General features: G+C 42.7%; 1 protein-coding gene across 3 annotated transcripts in view; it reads right to left on the reverse strand.

Moving 5' to 3' along the window:
- ARHGAP26 (Rho GTPase activating protein 26) overlaps window positions 1–22165 on the reverse strand; it is a 490933-nt gene that overhangs the window by 200471 nt on the left and 268297 nt on the right. For all 3 annotated transcript variants that reach the window (XR_014294215.1, XM_082622793.1, XM_082622792.1), the window contains exons 13-14: window positions 10578–10643; window positions 5990–6064 (exon numbers count right to left, since the gene is read on the reverse strand). Coding sequence is in view for 2 of the 3 variants with exons in the window: in XM_082622793.1 (XP_082478919.1) it covers window positions 5990–6064; window positions 10578–10643 (141 nt within the window). In the remaining variant the exon portion in view is untranslated. The remainder of the gene's footprint in view (window positions 1–5989; window positions 6065–10577; window positions 10644–22165) is intronic.

The raw sequence follows: 22165 nt of genomic DNA on the forward strand, positions 1-22165 counted from the left end.
AGATAACAAACAGAAAAAGAATTTGTTTTCCTTTAGAAAAATACGTGTGAAAACTCCTTCACTGGACCCCAACATGTATAAAAGAATGACTATATGGTGATATTTAAAGTAGTGGAAAGGGAGAAATTTTCTCCTTACATGGTTATTTGTCAATCAGATAAGTATTTGAGGAAAAGGAGAGTTAGTTTCCTTTTTGCATGAATATATTCCAGATGGATTTTAAGGAAAATAAAAAGTTTTTGTAGTCCTGAAACGGGTAAGGTCTTTTAGGGCATAATCCATATACGAAAAAGACTGACTTCATAAAAGATTTGACTTCATGAAAATTTTAAATATTCATAAGACAAAACAAAAACAAAAGTACCATAAATAAAGTTCAAGATAATAATCTGAAAAAAAATATTGGTAACATAGCCTCCATACCTAAAAAGGTCTTAAATTCAAAAGATGAATACATCAATAGAAAAATAGGGAAAGAACACAAACAGGCAATTCATGAAAGAATAAAAATAGGCAAGAAACATAGGAAAAATGGCCAGCTTCCACCAGAATTATTTTTAAAAAATACTTATAATTTAAATGCAAAAAAGTAATAGAGTATGGCAAGGATGTGTGTGGTAAAGGACACTCACCGCAGACTTTGCTGACAGCAAATTTGGGAATATCAATTAAAGGCCTTGAAAACATGTACATTCCTTGACCCAGCAATTCAACATCTTAAAATAAACCCTAGGGCTTTCCTGGTGGCACAGTGGTTGAGAGTCCGCCTGCCGATGCAGGGGACACAGGTTCGTTCCCTGGTCCGGGAAGATCCCACATGCCGCGGAGTGGCTGGGCTCGTGAGCCATGGCTGCTGGGCCTGCACGTCCGGAGCCTGTGCTCCGCAACGGGAGAGGCCACAACAGTGAGAGGCCCGCGTACCGCAAAAATAAATAAATAAATAAACCCTAAGGAAATAATTAAATATGCATATAAAAATTAAAAATAGGGACTTCCCTAGTGGCACAGTGGTTAAGAATCCACCTGCCAATGCAGGGGACATGGGTTCAAGCCCTGGTCTGGGAAGATCCCACATGCCGCGGAGCAACTAAGCCATGCGCCACAACTACTGAGCCCGCACGCCACAACTGCTGAAGCCCATGTGCCTACAGCCTGTGCTCCGCAACAAGAGAAGCCACCTCAAAGAGAAGCCCGTGCACTGCAACAAAGAGTAGCCCCTGCACGGCAACGAAGACACAATGCAGCCAAATAAATAAATAAATAAATTTAAAAAATTAAAAATAACAACAGCTAATATTTAGTGACTAACGTGGAGGCTCTGGACTCAGCAACCCACATGCATCTTTTCATTTAATCCTCCCATTATTACAGAGGCAGAGGCTACTATTACAGATAATGAGATAGAAGACTAGATGGGCTTAAATAATTTGTGTAAAGTCAAATGGACAAGCAGTTTAATTATAACTTGCTTAACTCCAAAATGTACACTCTAAACCTCTGCTATCCTGTCCCATAGGGATGTTCACCTGAGTGCTTTCTAGAATGATGAAGAACTGAAATCAGTCTATGGATCTGGGAATAGGGGGCTGACCTACACAATACATGACCCAAAAAAGTCGCACTTTAGAGGAACTTGAGTAACATAAAATAGACACTGTATTGTTATGTGAAAGAAGACTGCTAAAAGCATTATATATGCACAGTGTGATTCCAATTTGTATTTTTTATGTTATATGATAGAATATTATATTTAAAAGGTGACAGTCATATGATGAAATGGTCAGTAAAGATTGTCTCTGGTCTGCCCGACTTTTATTTTTCTTCTTTCTACTTTTTCTATTTCTCCAAATTTGCTACTATGACCACTAATAACTTTTAATCAGAAAAAGGTATTTAAAATCTATACAGGGGACTTCCCTGGTGGCACAGTGGTTAAGAATCTGCCTGCCAATGCAGGGGACATGGATTCGAGCCCTGGTCCAGGAAGATCCCACATGCCGCAGAGCAACTAAACCCATGCACCACAACTACTGAGCCTGCGCTCTAGAGCCCACGAGCCACAACTACTGAGCCCATGTGCCACAACTACTGAAGTCCGCGTGCCTAGAGCCTGTGCTCCCCAACAAGAAAAGCCACCGCAAAGAAGAGAGGCTCCCACTTGCCGTAACTAGAGAAAGCCCGCACAGCAACGAAGAAACAATGTAGCCAAAAATAAATAAATTGATTTTTAAAAAAATCTCATAAAAAACTATACAGGGAGAGACAGACATGTACTGAACATGCATAGACAGAGCTGTCTATATTTTTTAAATGTTGAGCTAAACTTTAGAAAGATTTATCTTTACTTAACATAAGGGGGGAGAAAAAGTAAACAAACAAACAGTACACACATGGAAGCCACTCTATTTCTAGGAATCTACAAGTCTTCCTCCTCTTCACTCTTCAAAGACTAATGACCTCTGTTGCCAGGAGGAAGGGATGAGGGGCAGCACTTGGTATGACACTAGCAGGAGGCCACACCGCATATGCTATGAGAAATTCTGGCAAGCTTTCTTAAGGAATCCTAATCAGCAAAATACGATGTTCTCATAGTCTGGTTCTTCTATTCTTCCTCCTACCTAAAGTCCCCCAATGTATCAAGAGTACACAAAGCCAACTCCAAGTGATCAAAGGAAGCCTCTGGTTTTACTTAATTCTAACTCATATTTTCAGTAATAAAAATGCACTATTCCATTTCTGAGAGACTGACCAATAAGCCAAATCTTAGTACCTGGTACATAATAGGGCATCCAGTGAATACAGATCCCAGAATAGGGAATGAATGGTTCACACTCAACCCAGCCATGTCAGGGAGAGGCTTTGGAGTATAGGAGCCATATTTTTTTACACTCTTGGCTAACCCAGTATAGTACAAGTACCAAGAACTGATGAAGATGAGAGCATGTTCACAAAGGGGAAGGGAGACAGGGCTCTGCCTTCAGGTCTGGAGTTTCTCTGGCCTAATGGGTGATCCCTCAATTCCAAGATCTCATGTTTAACTTAATTGATCCCTCAATTCCAAGATCTCATGTTTAACTATCTCGTGTTTAACTTAATTGATAGTAAGAATCCCAGATACCATTTTCAACACTTTTGATTAGATCTTGCACTGTGGCCATCTCTCAACTCTGGCTGAACCTGAGTTTGGGATCCAGTTTATCTGTAATGCCTCCTGGCAGAGACAGCTGGCCTTGTGACTTTTCAGCTGCTGGTTTTTATTTCTCATGACATTTCTGAGATGTTCATGATTATTTTGTCTGTCCCTAGGAAAACTGAGGAAGAGAACAGGACAAATATCTTGTTCAAAGGTCACTAAGGGAAGTGATAAAAACAAGATCTTTTCATACCACTCTTTGCTTAGCACAAATGAGCTAAGATGGTCCTTTTTTAAATTAGCAAACCCATCTAAAATGTCGTATTTCTTTTCATTAGTGTCACCTTACATAATCATCTGCTGCCTCTGAAATCTCTCTGCCCCTTCGACTCCCCTGTATCTAGTTGGTTACAAAGTCCCGCTGATTCTCTTTCTCCAGTCATTTTGAGCCTGTCCTTTTTTCCTGACCTCAGAGCAGCTATCTCGTTCAGCCATTGATCAGGTATCCTCTGCCTAATCTACCCCAACTGTCTTCTTCCTCCGTGTGATTCCGTGATCAGATGTGTGCTCCACATTGCTGCTAGCATTATCCTCCTAAAACTGGCATCTGATAGAGTTACACCTATGTTGGACATACTTTTTTTTAAAAAATCACCCAGTAGCATTATTTCAGAAAAGCACTCCTCCATCATTCTATTAATAATCCTGCTCAGTCCCCAGGGTTCTATGGACTAACCCCTCACACACCCTACTTGCCCCACCACCACCAACCTCCTAGAGGTGGCATGGGATCACCAGAGACAGGCACAGGATCCAGGCCATGGGGATCAATCTTCTGTATGTCATGTGACTGGCCTGAGACTGTGAAATGAATCATGTGAATGGCCCCCATATGGACCAATCAAAGTCCACCCTGGGACCTTCTGTCAAAACCGTCAAGAAAGACACTCTCCTTTGAGTGATACAAGCTTCAAGGACCACTGAGGCTGGATTATCTGGGACCTTCCCACAGAGAATATAGTCAATACAAAGACAAGTAGAGCTTACAAATAATGAGAAGCCAGAAGAAAGGAGTGGGAAAGCCTCCAACAAATGTGGAGTCACCAGACCCTGCCATGCTTCTGCCATCTTGGACTCACCGGTAATGTGAACAAATAAATGGCTATTCTGAATTGTCTTCTTGACACTTTTGTATAAAAAGAGTACTAACACATATAACTCCACTACTCTGAAATTTTAATAGCATCTTACTTCCTACAGAGAAAAAAAAACCCCAAACTCCTTAGCACAATATTCAAGTTCCTCAACCAAAGGGGCCATTTCAGCTTTTCAGCTTTCACTCTCCTGTTCCAGCCTCAAGTACTTTCAAATATTAAAATAATACTACTACTACTACCAGTGAAATCAATACTCTTGGTTTATAACATGTCCTGAATCTGAATTAGTCTTCTGTTCTCTCCTTCACTACTCCATCTTCTAGATCCAGCTCCCACTGGGTGCCAGCATCATATTTTACATTACAGTTTTCACATACATGCATAACTCCCCCTACCTGGATACTCTGCAGACAAAGAATGACTCTTTCTAAAGTTTCATCTCTAGCACCTGACAATCTGCTTCTGAGAGCAGACACTCCACAAATGTTTGCAGCTCTGATTGGAAATGAAAGACTGAGGATTGATACCTGTTAGACTCTTCATTCTTTCTTACATTAGAACTTTTCAAAAATTAACCATATCACCGTACAACGCAGCAACTGCACTCTTGGGCATTTATCCCACAGAAACAAATTAATCTTCATACAAAGAGCTGTACACAGTGTTTACAGCAGCATTATTCACCCCCAGACTAGAAATAGCCCAGCTGTCCTTCATAGGGTGAATGGCTAAACAAACTGATCTCACTGCAACTACCATACATGAGACTTTGCTTACAAGAGGCGAGTAGCTCTCTCGAAAAGAGAGTTTTTCTGATCAACATGAGACGAGATTTCTATACATATGAAAATTATTTTCAGAAACTGGGATGGCAAAAAAAAAAAAATGACAAATACTAACAAAGAGAAGTGTCCCTGCCCAAAACACTGAGCGGGGACCCTGAGCGACAGTCTATCTCTAACAGTGCATGGCTAGGCTTCCATGGGGATGAGTAACAGCCACGGATCTGTGAAATCTGATCTGTTTGCCATTTAGATCCACGTGACTCACCGAGGCTGCCTGCATTCATATCTAAAAATACAGGAAATCTGCAGCCAAGGCAAATTTGGCTCACTGGCTCATGGGTTTTTGATTCAAATGCTGCACATTTAGAGATAGTGGTTTTATATTTATACCAGCCAGCTGCAAAGGAGCTTCTGCTGCTCAAATGACAGAGACTAGGTGGAAGTCTAGAAGCAAAGAGGATCAGAAGACTTAACTGCTTCTACACATTTTATCTGGGAGTCATGGGATGACACCTCCTCAGTCACGCGGAACATGAGATCTGAGGTCTTCTGCAGGCTACGAGGATTGAGCTTCCTTGGGCAATGGGTGTGCCCCATGAAATGCCGGTCTCCAAAGAGGACAGAGGGAGTCATGAGCTATTAAAGACAGAGTAGGGTGTGGCGGTCACATGAGTGGTGGAGCGCTACTTGGACTGGTGGTAACCAAGTCCACAGAGAGGGTGTGGAGCCTTGGACCGGCCATTTTTTGTTTTGTCCAATTCCATTTAATGTCTCTTCCAGTAATGCCTGTGGCCATGACCACTGGTGTGTGGGTCAGTTGATTTCTGGGATTTACCTCTTGGACACCCAGATTCCTTCTCAAGAGGCTCCCCCTTCAACCATTGGGAACTGCCTGGCAGAGCCACTGCACTCACCCATCAGGATACTCAGCAGCTTCTGCACTCTGGAATTGACCCCCACGATTCGGTAGAGCCCTTGCTCATTGATCCCTGAGAAGAGAAACAGTGATAATTTAATTAGAGGCACATCAGAACACAAGTCAGGCCAACCCAGCCAAATGCACTTTTTTTTTATTTTCTCGGGCCTTCTAAAAGCTGCTCTAATTAAAGTCCCCTGTCACTCAGCTCTGCTCTTAGCAAAGGAGTGGGATTTGGTACAACTGTCTAGGATTTCATGGATGTGCTGCACACTTCAGCCCTCGTATTAGTTCAGTCATCAGAGGGGCAGGAAACCTCCTCTTCTCTTGCCAAGGCAGCATCTGAAGAGTTTTGAAAGATGTGAAATATATAATTTTAAACATGTCATATTTAATCAGTTTTTTAATTTAAAAAGACAAAAATGAAATGATAAAAAAAATTTCATACTACAGAAAAGGATGAACACTTTACAAATTACTTTCACATAGAGAAGGCGAATATTGAGGTGTTGGGGCATTTTTAATTTTTGACAATATTATTAGCCCAAACTGAGAAATTAGAAAATCCATTTATTTGTGGTACAAATATTCTTCATAAAGAAAAAAGAGGGGCTTCCCTGGTGGCGCAGTGGTTGAGAGCCAGCCTGCCAATGCAGGGGACGCGGGTTCGTGCCCCGGTCCGGGAAGATCCCACATGCCGCGGAGCGGCTGGGCCCGTGAGCCATGGCTGCTGAGCCTGTGCATCCAGAGCCTGTGCTCCGCAACGGGAGAGGCCACAACAGTGAGAGGCCCGCGTACCGCCAAAAGAAAGAAAAAAAAGAAAAAAGAGGGTCACCTTTCTTGAACCCAAGAAAACATTCAAATAGACTAAAAGGGGTTTACCTTCAAACACCCAAACAAAGAACCAAAACTAACCCGCCTCAGTACTTTGTTCATTTAACTGCAAGGATTAGATCATCACTATATCATTTACATTCAGACCAAGTGATATGAAATGACTTTTCTCCTGCTGGTCCTAAGCCCATCATATCTGACACCTCTCAACTAACTGGTCTCTTGCTGCCTCTTATTCCCCTGATGTCCATTCTCCACCCAGTACCCAAAATGAGCTGCTCAAAGTGTCAATCAGTTCAAACCATCTCTTTTCTTAAAAACCTTCCAATGGCTTCCCATTGCATCTGGATCACAATTAAAACTGTAAGGCCCTACATGGTTGAGCACAGGCCCACCTCTGATTGCTGTATCAACCACCTTCATGCTGCTCCAGCACCAATGGCCTTCCTGTTACTCCAATATACAAAGCTCATGCCTCCAAACCTCAGCCTCTGAACAAGATTCCCTCTACCTGTAACACTCTTCTCCCAGATCTTTTCATCATTCAGGTCTCAGCTTACATGCAACCTCTTCAGTAGAAAGCATCCCAATGACCAACACTATTGGCCACTGCCTTACCCAGTTTTCTTTTCTTTATAGTAGTTAACAGTATCTGAAATCATCTTTCCTATTTGGTTTCTTGTTTGTCTTCCACCACAACTACCAAGTAAACTTTAAGTACAGTGATTCTGTCTTCTTTACCATTATATCCCCAGCACCTAGATCAGTCTACAATATAGGACAGAATGAATAAAACATTCATCAGTTTGGGCCCAAAACAAAATTTTCTGGAATAAACTTGGGAAAAGGCTGACTCTGCAGTGTCTTCAACAAGACTTCTACAAAAGTGGAACTGATAAACAAAAGGAAGTGGTCTGAAATGAGAGGATTTTACAGCTCAAATGGATTGTAAAAGCATGTACATCAGGACTTCCCTGGTGGTCCAGTGGTAAAGAATCTGCCTTCCAATGCAGGGGACGTGGGTTCGATCCCTCGTAGGGGAACTAAGATCCCACATGTGGCGGGGCAACTAAGCCCTCGCGCCACAACTACTGAGCTCGTGCACCTCAACAAGAGAGTCCACGTGCCACAAACCACAGAGCCCATGCACCCTGGAGACTGGGCACCACAACTAGAGAGAGAACCCACATGCCACAACTAGAGAGAAGCCCACGCGGCACAACTAGAGAGAAGCCCATGCGCTGCAACTAGAGAGAAGCCTGCGTGCTGCAACCAAGACCCGATGCAGCTAAAAAAAAGCATGTACATCATCCTGCCTGCTTCACCGGCTAGGAGACCCCGGGTCTCCTAAGGGACGGGCCCCAAGTTACTGAGTAGCAGAACCATTATTCAGTCATGTGGTGGCTTGAAGGGCTTATCCTTTCTGAAACATCTCTACTTCTTTTGTCCTTGTGCTTTCCTGGAGCTTGACACACTCCCAGCTCCTGCTGGATGATTAATGGACCTCAGAGAGTACGGGAAGTCTGTTCACCTCTGGTCACCACCAATATGTGTGTACATACACGTACTGCAGTAGGGAGACAACCCACTCCCTTCCAAGCATTTATGCAAAAATGGCATTTAACACACACCGTCCTTGACTCCTCTTTGTGCTAAATGAAAACTTCTCTAGCTGTTAAAATACATCATGTTCATCCTCAGTTTAGAGGGGGAGGGGACGAGGAGGCAGAGGCTAAGAGACCAGACCAACTGGTGACCCTCTTCTTCCTCTACTGCTTATTGCACATATTTTCTGGTTTTATATCAGAAAAAGTCATCCTCCTGAGCTATGGGTTTGCATTTATCACACAGATTCTGTGAAGGATTTTAAATGATTAGGTGGCCCTCTTGGTTTTGGCGGCTGAAAACTGAGAGACAAAGTGGTCGGCCCACCTCCGGCATGTACATGAACTTCATCGTAGAGGGGAGGGGACTTCTGTTTTGAACTCATTTGGGGCTCCATTTTTACACCTTTACCATTGTTAACCCTGTACCTCTGATTTCTCATTCTTTCCTTTTAAAATGATGAGCAAAAATCAAATGGCTGGTGAAAAATTACCTTAGTAATACACACTTTAAAAAAAAGTAGAAACTGCAGTTATGGAAACTAGGCAAATCCATGGAAGATAGTGAAAAACAGCAGAGACACCCACTGACAACCTGTGCAGGTATGATCTCTCCCCTCCCCACTATCCCCAGAACCAGTTCAGAGTGGGCAGGCTGGTTCGTAACTTGCATTTTTCACTTAATATATAATAATGAAAATCTTGGATTTCAATATATATATTTCCACTGCATTTTTAGTGATTCACTGTTTCACTGCATGCATGTAGCACACTGCTGATTTAACCAATTTTTGAGACATTTGGCCAGTTTCTGATTTTTTTGCCTTAACACCATAGTATAAACATCTCTGTGGCTCAAGTTGGCCCATGACCTTATTTCCTCAAGATCAGTCCCCAGAAATCTCGTCTACTACTTTACATTCTCTGCCTATATTTTACGTATCTTTGCAAGCTACCTTAACTCTTCATTGAAGGAAGGTACAGCAGAAATAAGGAAACAGCTATAAGAATGTTAGCACACATTAAAATAATTACCTTGGAAAGAATACTTTTTGACTAGGCACCTAGGAATAGAACTTATAAGGGTATTTTTTTTTCTTCCCCTCTACTCAGTGCTTCATAGCCTTTATAAACATGCTTATATTTCTGAACTGGCATATTTCTGTTTTAAAAGACAGAACTTCCTCAAACAAATAAAAAGGGCTGGAGGGTTGAGAGGCTGTAGAATAAATAAGATTCCCATCTTTGACAATGGTTCAAATCAAATCCAGTGGAAAGACAGTGATCAGCTTTTCTCTGCGTACAACAGACAGTGCATTCAAAGCTCGAAACTGCCGGAACTGAGGAATCCCCTCTGCGGCGATCTTTGCAGAGGGGACGGAGATCACGGGGACGAACCAGCTTCCCTGACCTCAAAGCGCTGTTCCTACGGACCCAGGAAAGGTCAGTGTTTGACAGGCAGGGCCTGACCGCAGCACCACGGCAGGAAAACAGGGGCCTGACCTCTTCTCCCTACCCAGATAGTGCCCAGGGCAGGGTTCCTAACCTGGGGTCTACAGAGCCCAAGAGGCCCACTACAGAATTCAGAGTGTCTATCAACTTCCATAGGAAAACAACCACACCTTTATTTCCACTAACCTATAAGTGAAATTAAACATTTCCTTCCACTGCAATATAAGCAACAAATCACAGCATTAGCAGTACCTGCAACTTGGTCAGAAACCACAGATATTTTCCGAACACATTACAGCTGTTACAGACACCCTGAACTATCACTATTTCTGCATTATGCTAGTTATCAGACCCACCACTGTAACTGAAAGTGTTAACAAAGATACATATATATTATTATACCACAACCATAGTTTTAGTATTTTAACTGAATTTCAGTAACTGGATTCCTTATAATCCCATGTATTTGATATGCATGCATTTAAAACAATCTTCTGATCAGCCAAAGAGGTTGACGACTAAATCAGTTGAGAGCCCCTCCACTTCAGAGCAACAGGCCTTGTGGAAACACACCGCCAATGGCATTTGGAGAGTTAAAGAGTCACTTGAAATTGGGAATCAGCAGGTAGCAGGTCTGCCACCTCACCAGATGCGTAACCTTCACTGAGAACAATGCCATCTGTTGAACTACTTTACCTCTGGTTTCCACAGCGTGGATGCATTTCCTGATTATGCTGAAGCCAATGCTGTCCAACTGTGCAGCTGAAAGAGGAAGAAAGGGGCAGTCAAGTTGCTAGCCGTGCACACCAACCCCGGAACAGTGCTTGACCAACCCAGAATGACTCAGTCCCATGGTGCGGCCATGTAGCCTTTTTATTTTTTCCACTGAAAGTACAGGAATGATTCAAAATGTAAAATTGCTGGCATTCATGAGGAGCTTACCATATGCCAGGTACAGTGCTAAGTACCATTTTGCACATACTATCTCATTTAATTTTCATGGTAACTCTCTGCAAGGTTATCCTCTATTTACAGCTGATGAAACTGCAGCACAGAGTGATGAGCACTTTACTGAAGGAGTAACTAAGCAAACTTTAAATTGTTTTGTTAGTATCAGGAGCTGTAGGACTAACTGCTTGTTGGTCTCCTTCAAAAAGCATAAAGTAAATGCTCAATAAATGTCAGGTAAGTGCTCCACAGAGCTCACCTTGTTTAATCCTAGCAAGTCCTCTAGGTTGGTACTATCGTGAGTCCCAAATTACACATGAAGAAACTGAGATTTGGCAAAGCTAAATATCTTGACCAAAGTTGCAGAGTTAATATGTGGGAGACTCGCTCCAGAGCCTGTACAACTTTAAATGCCTTAAAAGTGACTGAAAAATAAAATAAAAGTAAACATTAAAAAAAAAAAGTGACTCTGAGTTAAAGAGGGGAATAAAATTCTGCTCAGATGACTAGAAAAAAGGAAAAGTGACCAGGAGGACAATTAAAATAGCCAAGGACAAAGAAGCTATCTAAGGAAAAAGCAATAAGGCAGAAGAGCCCTCCTCTGTGTGGTAAATCAGCAGGTGGTGACAGGTTCTCCATCTGCTCCAAAACCCCCTAATGTCACTCAGAAAATAAACGGCAAATAGCAGCAACTTCTTCCACAGCATAGAACCAACTGCCAACCTGGCAACAGGGCTGGAAAACCACCAAAATTCATCCCCATGCTTTGGTTACCCAATGATTAGACGTGGGTGGTAATCTATAAGAATGGGTTCATCTTTGACCTCCTTAGGACATCAGGACAAGACATTCTACAAACCAGTGTTCCGAGTGGAAAAGGGAATGGCAGAAAGGAGGAAGGTGCGTATTTATAAACACTTGTCATCATCCCAGGGCAAGAAATAAACTTGTAAAATATGAGAACTGAGCTGAACTTGAACTCAGCTTGGATCTAACCCAAATGGAATCTCTCCAATTCTTAATATATATGGGTGAATGTAGGTCCAATGAAGAAAAAAATCCTTTAAAAAAATAACTGAAAATTCCCCAAATCAAATTAAAAAGGAATTCTAATTTCCCCAAACTTCTCTCCCCAAAAAGAATCAGCTCTTGCTCTTACATGTGTACTTATCACTTGGTGGTACTTATTAATAAATATACTTGGCCTCTAGGATAGTAAGTAAAGTACCAGAAAAGGAGGAAAACAATGTTCTTCTTCCTGGAGACCACCTGCTATACAAATCATTGTTCTTATACCCTTAGAACTATAAGGAGCCTACTAACTCAATCCCTTGCTTCTTCTAGTATGAACCAAGTGTTTACTCTGCAAATTGTGTTGTATCAAGCTTTCTGATTCAGATCGAGATCACTCTTCCAAACGAAACTCAACTCATACCACAGACTTTTCCCAAATTTTATAACAAACTGTAATACACAGCCTAAATATCTGTTGGAATCTAGGCAAGATTTTTTTAAAATAACGACCTTACTGAGATATAATTCACATATTTAAAGCTTACAGTTCATTAATTTCTAGTATATTTACAAATATATAAATCATCACCCTCTACATAACATTTTCATCATCCCCCATGAAAAACCTCATACATATTAGCAGTAACTCCCTATTTCCCCCACTCCCTCAGCTCCTAGAAACCACAAATCTACCTTCTGTCTCTATAGACTCGCCTATTCTGGACATTTCATATAACTGCAACCATATGATACACTGTCTTTTGTATCTAGTTTCTTTCACTTAGTATAATGTTTTCCAGATTCCTCTATGCTGTAGCATTAATACACTTCATTCCTTTTTATGACTAAATAATATTCCATTGTCTGGATATACCCCATTCCATTTACCCATTCATCAGCTGTTGGTTTCTACTTTTTGCCTATTATGAATAATGCTACTAGGAACACCCGCGTACAAATCTTTGTGTGGACGTATATTTTCATTCCTCTTCAGTATGTACCCAGGAGTGGAAGTGCTAGGTTATATGGTAACTCTATGCTTAACTTTTTGAGGAAATGCCAAACCACTTTCTAAAGCACTGGACCATTTTACATTCCCACCAGCAACATATGAAGGTTCCAATTTCTCCACATCCCTGCCAACGTCTGTTATTGTCTTTTTTATTACTGCCGTTCTGGTGCATGTGAAATGGTAGCTCATTGTGGTTCTGACTTGCATTTCCCTAATGACTAATGATGTTGGGCACCTTTTCATGTGTAGGGGAGAATTTTCATTCCTTTATACAATAGTCAGAACAGAGCCTACTGGCAAGTATTTGTTAGAGGGGAAATTACTTTCTATACTTAAGGAGGTTTCCCAAATGTCCATAATGTGATTCAATAGTCAGTTGAAGCCTTTTGGTTCTTCTTTTGAGATGTGCTTAAGAGGATCCTTGCATACGAATGATAGTCAAAGAAGTTTGGGAGATTAAGAACTGCAGTTGTGGACAGTGCTCTGGGGAGCACTTGAGACAGATTGCAAATTTGGAAATTTTAAGAGTAGGTTTGTGAACATGGTCTTGTTCTAGGCATTGATGAAGTTCTGTTCTGGACAAAGAGTATTTTGCTTCCTTAACCTGTGAACATGGATAAAAGTTTTGAAAAACTGGAAATAACCTGGCAGCTGACAGTGATGACCCCAGTGGCCAGAAGATATGTGCTCATAAAGCCACCAGCCCAACTAGCAGAAGAAATACGGACAAAGCTAGATATAACCCTGTAGAGACAAATCAGTCCTTGACCTTTTCTCATGGAACTGTGGGAAGCTGGATTCTTTTCTAGGTAAGTAATGGCTAATGGAAGAGAACACAATGGAACCTCCCAAGTATATCCAGAAAAAAACTAAATTCCACTAACCTACATTAACTACAATTATTTATTTTGGAAAATGGCAAAGCAACCCCCTGCGCCACCCCCCACAAATCTCTGAATAAATGTTCCTTCTTTGGTTTTCCCAACACTAGAAGTTCTCCATTTTGTTTTATACCAGCAAACCCCTTTTCTTTAAATAAATCTTACACAGATGCTACACATAAAGGCCTTCCACATTACATGTGTAACAGTATTTATTAGTATATATTAGTTGTCTAAGTCCAAATACATATAACAAATTCACATACTGCAAAGTCAAATGCTAAGAGCGCAAGGTAACTCTCTATTAGCCTCTAATGTGTTCAAGTCGTGTACTGATAATTATTGCAGTTTTATAAACAAAACTGGGTTCAGAAATAGAATTCATAGCAAACAACAGTTCCCAATAAGGAACTCATGAAATATAGTTTACCTATTGTTACTCCAAATCTCTGAACTAGAACTGGTATAAATTATTACACTGCTCCCTGCACTGGCACTTCCCTGTATCTCTCTGTCTCTGGTACCACCCCCACCACACACACACACATACACACGCACGCACACGCACAAACACAGGTTTGACTGCTACTCTCATCAACCTGAGCTTCCTGCTGATGTTATGATTAGGTTACTAATGATAAACAACTGCTTTCTTATTTAACATGTACCGAGTACCACCGATGTGATACGGACCATGGTGCATCCATAACCAGATCATTAGTCCTGATCTCTGCCCAGCAGGTACATAATCTAAGTTAATTGAGATCTCCTACTTGAAAAATCCAGTTTCCACTAAAAGGTTTAGAACACCATCACCACCGAGCAGAGTTTGCTAATGACAGAAAAAGTCTGAGCAGCCCGCCAGATGGAAGCGGCTGTCCTTAATCCCTTCAAGCAGGTGATTCAGCTCTTTTACTGAGCCCAGGCTCAGAAAAGGTCAGGGATTTGTTTGCAATTGCTGTATCCTTATAATCTCCAGAAATAATCTCTCATTAAATATCTACTTGCATTATTCCCTTAATTTGACTGGTGATGAATTGCTGCAGGGCCGGTGGCTTCCAGGCCTGACACCCACCGTCTGGCAGTTAAGGCTTGGACCAGCTTACCTTCCTGACTCACCCTCGAGTTCACCTCTGCCCAGGTTTACGCACAGGGCAGGCCAAACAGTTGTCGTATAATGAATGTTCACAGAGCTCGCATCGAACACCCAGGTTGACGCACCAAGTTAGAAAAGGGTCATCCCCTTAACTGTCATGTCAACTTTTGAAGCATTATTTGTCTGCTTTTAGAGAAAGGAAAGGGCCAGGGTCACACAAACCTATTTTCTCAAAGCTCTCTGGAGAACAGGAGGACATGAGACAGGTGGTTTGACTCTCAGCCAACCTGGAGAATATTAGGGCTGAAGCGGGAGGAGGATGCCTGGCAGACCTTTGGGGCTTATGCTTATCATGCACAGGGTACGAACTCTGAGAGTAAGGAGGCAGGTTAAATTCAGGAACTGACTGTTTTACTGCAAAGGGCTTAAAACAACAACATACTGTAAGGTTCAGTCAAATTGTTTAAAAGAAGGAGGCTGGTGGGCCAGGTACAGACAGGATTTTAGCATAACCTTCAATGCCCTGTTCTGTAGCTTCTAGTACCTCACACTACCTCATCTGACACTGCCTGGCCTTTAAAAACAAAACAAAACAAGCAAAAAACCCCAAAAGAGGCATGTAGGTGATGGTAGAGGGTGAGAACTCCAATAAAATCATGAGCCTAGGGGTCTTCCCTGGTGGCGCAGTGGTTGGGAGTCCACCTGCCGATGCAGGGGACGCGGGTTCGTGCCCCGGTCTGGGAGGATCCCACGTGCCGCGGAGCGGCTGGGACCGTGGGCCGTGGCCGCTGGGCCTGTGCGTCCGGAGCCTGTGCTCCACAACGGGAGAGACCACGGCAGTGAGAGGCCCGCATATCGCAAAAAACAAACAAAAAAAAAACAAAAAAAAATCATGAGCCTAACCCTCAGCACTCCCCTTCTTTCTTACCCCCCATATCCAAATTATCACCTCAATTTTACCTCCTATTGAGTCTCAATTTTATCTAGTTCTCTCTGCCTTCACCACACCCACCCTGGTCCTGGACCAGGTCCTGGTCATCTGCTACCAGGATGGTTCCAAGCCCCTCCTAACTGGTCTCTTCACACCTCCTCTGGCTCCCTCCAAGCTGCCCTCCACCCTGCAGCACCCATGACCTTGACAAAACCAGACCACATTACCCCTCTGCTTAAACACTCAGTGACACCCCACTGCTCTTGGGACGATAACCCCAGCCCTTAACATGGCCCACACAGCCCTGCATGGTCTGGCCCCAGCCTCATCTCAGTCCTTCCCCTATGTCTCAGCATCCCAACCACACTGGCTTCCTCTCCGAGTATCCAACTGACCACGCTTTCTCCTCAGCCTTTGCACAAGCTGTGGATTTCACCTGGGAGCCCCTTGGCCCAAATAACTCAGAATTCTCAGGTCTCCCCCATCAAGTATCATCTCCTCAAAAAAGCCTCTCTGACCCCTCCACCTAGATTAATGCCTCCATCATGCACTTGGATATAATGCCATCAACCTCTCCTTCAGAGTATGCAACACAATTACAGGTTTACCTTTATTAGTATAATGCAGGGAATTCCCTGGCAGTCCAGTGGTTAGAACTCCGCGTTTTCACTGCCAAGGGCCCAGGTTCAATCCCTGGTTGGGGAACTAAGATCCCACAAGCTGCATGGTATGGCATGAATGAACGAACGAATGAATGAATAAATGGTATGATCCTGCAAAAAATGTCTATCAAACTAGATATGCGCGTTCATAAAGGCAATGGTCCATGTATAACTTTACTTATTTATTTTATTCACTATTATATCTCTGTCTTTCACTGTCCCCTATAGTGCTAGAAATGAAGTGGAAGCCTGTAACTTTTCATTGGTGTAATTTTTCACTTTGGATGCAAGGATAGGTAAATTGGTGACTGAATGGCAGGAAGAGTTGCTGAGGGACAGTGTCTTAGAGTCAAAATTACCTTTCAAACTTCAACTGATGTAAACCCTATGAAAGTAGATGAGTTAAGTAAGCTTCTGGTCCTCAGCTATTTCATCTTTTGAGAGGATATAGAGGTTAAATAAAGAAATGAATGGCTTAATCTAACCACTTCCTTCCTTCCTGTATCAGTACAAAGAGGTATTACCACCAAACAGTACAGCCGCAAGAATCAGTCCTAGAAAAGGGAAAAATGAAACCTGTGCAAGCCAAGACATGGAATAGAAGAGATAAAACCAAGTTTAGGTTTCCTGGACACTTTTAGAAATCTTTTGCTTGCCCCCTGAGGCATCACTATCACTGTGCTGCATGTGGTATGAAACTAGGCTGCCTACTTCTTTTCACGTCATACTAACTGAGCCATCTAAACAGTCAGACAGGCCTGAGCATTGAGAAAGCTCTAGAAGACAAGAGCATTCCCCCCTAGAATTTTGTGCTACCCACTCTTCAGGTCCAGGAGCCCCTCTGCTAAAAATTACTGACCTGCTGTTGCCTATCTCCAAATCATCAGTATTCACAACACCCAGAAACTAGGCAACAAGTGGCCAAATCACCAATTCTGAATAGAAGGGACCTTTCCATATCATAGGTTGACTGATGGACATATAGTCTGAAAAAAACGATGCTTTGGGATATGCCCAAAGTTACCCCATATGTGCATCCCAGGAATTCTAACAGACCTCAAACCTCTCCTTCTCAAAAGGAGAGGAGCTGACCTACCTGAATTAGGCTCAGCATGAATTAGATGGAATTACCACTTTGCTAAAGCTGGTATTCGACAAGTTTTTCCTAGTCTGAAAAACTTCCCTAGGAAATTTATTCAACTTTCCTTTGATCAAAAAACCACCTTTCAAGTGTTTTTTTATGGGAGAAATGGAATTTGCTAGAAATAAAAACAAGAGAACTGAGACGTAAAGGAAGTCACTGCTGCGCTTTTAATGTGGATGGATACAGGAGGTTGTCTGGAGTTTCTGAGAGCGGCCCACCATTTTATGGACAGTTCCCAGGGCATGTTCTCACCACAGAAATTTACTCAATTTCCCTATGTAATTTGCTCTGTGATTTGCTCTTTAAAGCTCGGCCTGCCTGGCTCATTCTGAATTTAATCCATTTCAGCATCATTAAAAGCCATGAAGAAAAACACCCACATTGAATTGAATACAAAATCCCATCTGCAAAAGAGATTTCCAATTGGCTCACACACTCAGAGGAGCTCACACCCTTTCTCCTCAGCATGTGAAGCCCCATAGTTGCCAGGGCTCCCTGGCTGTGGCCCTTGGAAAACCATCCTCATGAAGCTTCCAGTGGGCCCAAAAAAGGTGTGAGTTCTTTACTTTGGCAATTACCCAGAGCCAGTTCTTTTTTTTTTTTTTTTTTGCGGTACGCAGGCCTCTCACTGTTGTGGCCTCTCCCGTTGCGGAGCACAGGCTCCGGACGCGCAGGCTCAGCGGCCATGGCTCACGGGCCCAGCCTCTCCGCGGCATGTGGGATCTTCCCGGACCGGGGCACGAACCCGCGTCCCCAGCATCGGCAGGCGGACTCTCAAACACTGTGCCAGAGCCAGTTTTTAATCCCAGATCAGCTCCCCAATCCTGTGTGCCATCCCACTCCACTGCCAACTGCCCTATACTCTGTTCCCCAGCTAGGTACTCAGGGAATACGAATGAACTTTAATATTGATTGAAGTCACACAGACAGAAGTGGTATGTACTGGAAAAAGAACAATGAGCTTTAAAGCCAGACAGACCTGGCTTAGAATCCGGTCTCTGCCACCTTAGGTGAGAAGCTTCACCTTCCTCACCTGTGTGGTCGGGATAACTCACCTAGGTGTTGCAAAGGTCAAATGAAATGCACAGCAACTGAGACTTACTTGATATTCAAAAATGGTCATTACCAGTACTACAATATTAGGATGTAGTAACTACAGTACATCATAATATTTGAATCAAACTTTCCAGTTGATGAAAAACTCTTCATACCCAAGTTCATGTTAACCTTACAATAATCCCATGGGGTACCTATTATTACTATTCTTACTAATAACTTCTTGCTGTGTTTCCACACAAGTAAGTATGATGAAGGACAATACATTACCATTTATGGAATAAGTTAATAAATTATAGCTTACTTGATTTTTCCAGTATATCTGTTAAGTTTTTATGATGAGAAAAGCCAGGCTCACGATGTTAAGTGGTACCAACAATGGTGACGGCAGTAGTAACGCTTACTGAGCACACAGCGTTGCTCTGGACTGAGCACTTAATTGCATCATATCATCATCATCACCATCCCTATTTTGTAGGCAGGAAACCTTGGTTCAAACAAGGCTAAGGAGCTTCTATGTGATTATGGCGTTAGTGAGTGGTGGAACCAGGATTCTAACTCGGGCTGACTCCAGGGCTCATTCTCTTCTATTCCCTGCTCTTCTGCTGAAGTTCACATAATTAGTCAGAAAAGGACTGAGGCTGGGGTCACATTTTCTGGATTCTGCCCTTTCTACTCCAGTAGCAGTTCCCAAATCTGGTGGACCACAGACCCAGGGGCATGCTTGTTGCAATGCAGATTCTGGGTGCCCCCCCAGAGGCTATGCTTCAGTAGGTGTGAGAATCACACGGGATAACACTGTACTGTACACCAAGCAATTAAAACTATTATCACTAAAGACAGATACAAATGATTACTGACTATTAATTAATGGGTAATATCTATTCCACAGTCCCCATCTGATAATAATGATTCACCAGTGCTATGTACCTCAAAATGTAATGTTGGCTTGTGCCATTGGGGTATATGAAATGATTCTAAGTAGTTCACAAATAAATATTTGCGATAGTTATACACTTATTTTAATAAGCATTATAAATGTATTGGTTTATCACACAAAGCACGATGTTTTTTAAATAAATGTAGTCTAAAAATAAATAAATAAATAAATAAATAAATGTCTAAAAAGAGTGAATTGATTTTAAAAAACAGTTAAGTAAATAATATTACAGGTGGCATATGTATATGTTAAAAAAAATAATGAAGGTGACAAACACATTTGGGAACTACTGTCCTAACTTGTACCACACACCACCTTCAACTTAGCTGAAAGGACAAGACGGGAGGGTACCACATTCTACCAGCAAGCTGTCCTATTTCAATAGTCATCCTTGATTCCTTGCTGTCTTTCACACCCCATATCCAATCTGTTAGCCAGTCCCATCAGTAATAACTTACACCTAGCATCCAACTACTTCTCACCATCTCCATTGCTAATACCTTGGTCCAAGCCACATCATCTTTTGCCTGGACTGCTCCAATGGCCTCTCAACTGTTTCTCCTTTTGCCCCCTACAGTTGATTCTCTGCTGGCAGCCAGAATCATCTTTTAAAAATATACATTGGCTCATGTCACTCGCCTGATCAAAACTCTCCAGGGACTTCTCATGACACTTACAACACAATCCCATCTCCTGACCACAGCCTCACATGGTCCAGCCTACCTGACCACTCTCCCTCTGGCCTTTGTCAATCCCGTCACAAGGGTCCTTCCTGATACTCCTTGAACACCGCTAGTTCATCCCCTCTGCCACGGGGGCCTTTGTACGTGCTGGTTCCTCTGCCAGCTCCTGACAGGCCACCCTCCCTCTGTTTGTTCAGGCTTCTCCTCAAATGTCACCTCTTAGGGGAGGCCTCCTCTGCTCCTGGTATCTAAAATAGCCACCCTTCAGGGGAGGGATGGACTGGGAGTTTGGGATGAGTAGATACAAACTATTACATATGGAATGGATAAACAACAAGGTCCTACTGTATAGCACAGGGAACAATGCTCAATATCCTGGGATAAACCATAATGGAAAAGATTTAAAAAATAATGTATATATATATGTATAACTGAGCCACTTTGCTGTACAGCAGAAATTAACACAACACTGTAAATCAAGTATACTTCAATTAAAAATAAATTAAAAATAAAATAAAATAGCCACCCTTCCCTTGTTATTCTCTATCCCTTTGCTCTTACTTCTTCATGGCCCTTCTCTCCACCAGGAAGCCTCCCTTTGTTTGCTTGCTTACTGTTTGCTGTCTGCTTCTCTCAACAAGGCAGATAAAGTCCCTGCCTGACAGCTTTACTGTAGCTTCAGTACACATTTCCTGAATGAAGCAACAAATACAACCCACATTTTCACCAGCAGAGACACCAGAAATCAATAGGTAGAGAAGTCCTCGCACTCTAGGAACATCAATGGGGAGCCGCTGGCTGAACACTGGTACCTTCTACAGTTCAGGGGCTCTGCAGGGGGAAGCACAAGACCAACAGGACTGACAGGGATCTCATTCATCCCCCGGCCTCTATGCATGAATGCCACCAATCAGAATTTTCTTCCCTAGCTAACCACATACACAGGAACCTATCTTCTTTTTCATGGTTTCTGGGGACACACATAAAGAAAAAATAAGCTGAGAGGGACTGAGAGTAAAGCAAGTAAAATAGGTAGCAGGAGACGAGATGAAATCCCTGCCTGGCCTGGAATAAACCTGCCAGCTCTCAGCCTGAGTCAACGGAGGCTCGAAGACAGCTGCAAATTGTTCCAGTTCTCAGCCAGACACAGGCAGCCAGAGTGGCTGCGTCTGGGCTCTTGCACAGTACAGGCTGAGGCCTGCAGATCAGCTTGGAGGGGTAGGGTAGGGAAGACTGTTTCCTTGTGGGCTTTTACATCTGCAATCTCCTAGTCCCCCTTAAAATTCCTAATCAGGGTAGCAGCGAAGGAGCACAGCTTCACACAAGCCTGGGTAATGAGAACCATCTTAATCAGGACCATTTGTCGCCTACCTGGGACTCTGGACATCCTGAGAATGAATTACAGTTCAGTGGCCTCAATTCCTTTCTGCCTTGAGGCCTGGGTGGCTGTGCACTGATTTCTCAACCAATAGAGATCACCGCCAGCTTTCCGAAGGTGGAAGTGTTTCAAGTGGAAAACCAATTGCCTCTGTCCAGCTAGACCCCTTTCCGGCCTCTACCTAACCGTCCTCCCATCTTATCTGCCCTAGGAACAGTCTAGCTATTTTTTTGATCACAAAAAACTCTGAGGCAATAAAAGGCAGGGAAAGAGATACCATTCAGAATCTGAGGCCTAAGAATTGCACCTGGAGTCACCATGAAGTTGTATGACGTGGGCATACATCACCTCTCTGACCCTTTTCCTCATCTCGAAGATCAGGCGTGGTAGAAATCAAATAAAGCGATGTCTGTGAAGGCACTCTGAGGAACTCTAAAAGAAACTGTCCAGTGTCAGGCTTTTGTAAAAATAGCCTCTGGTTTTGGATAATGATGATGTTATTGATAATAACAGCAGAGGGCAACATTTAATGACTGCTT

Source organism: Mesoplodon mirus (assembly GCF_964341445.2).
Source record: "Mesoplodon mirus genome assembly, chromosome: 5".
NCBI lineage: Eukaryota > Metazoa > Chordata > Mammalia > Artiodactyla > Ziphiidae > Mesoplodon > Mesoplodon mirus.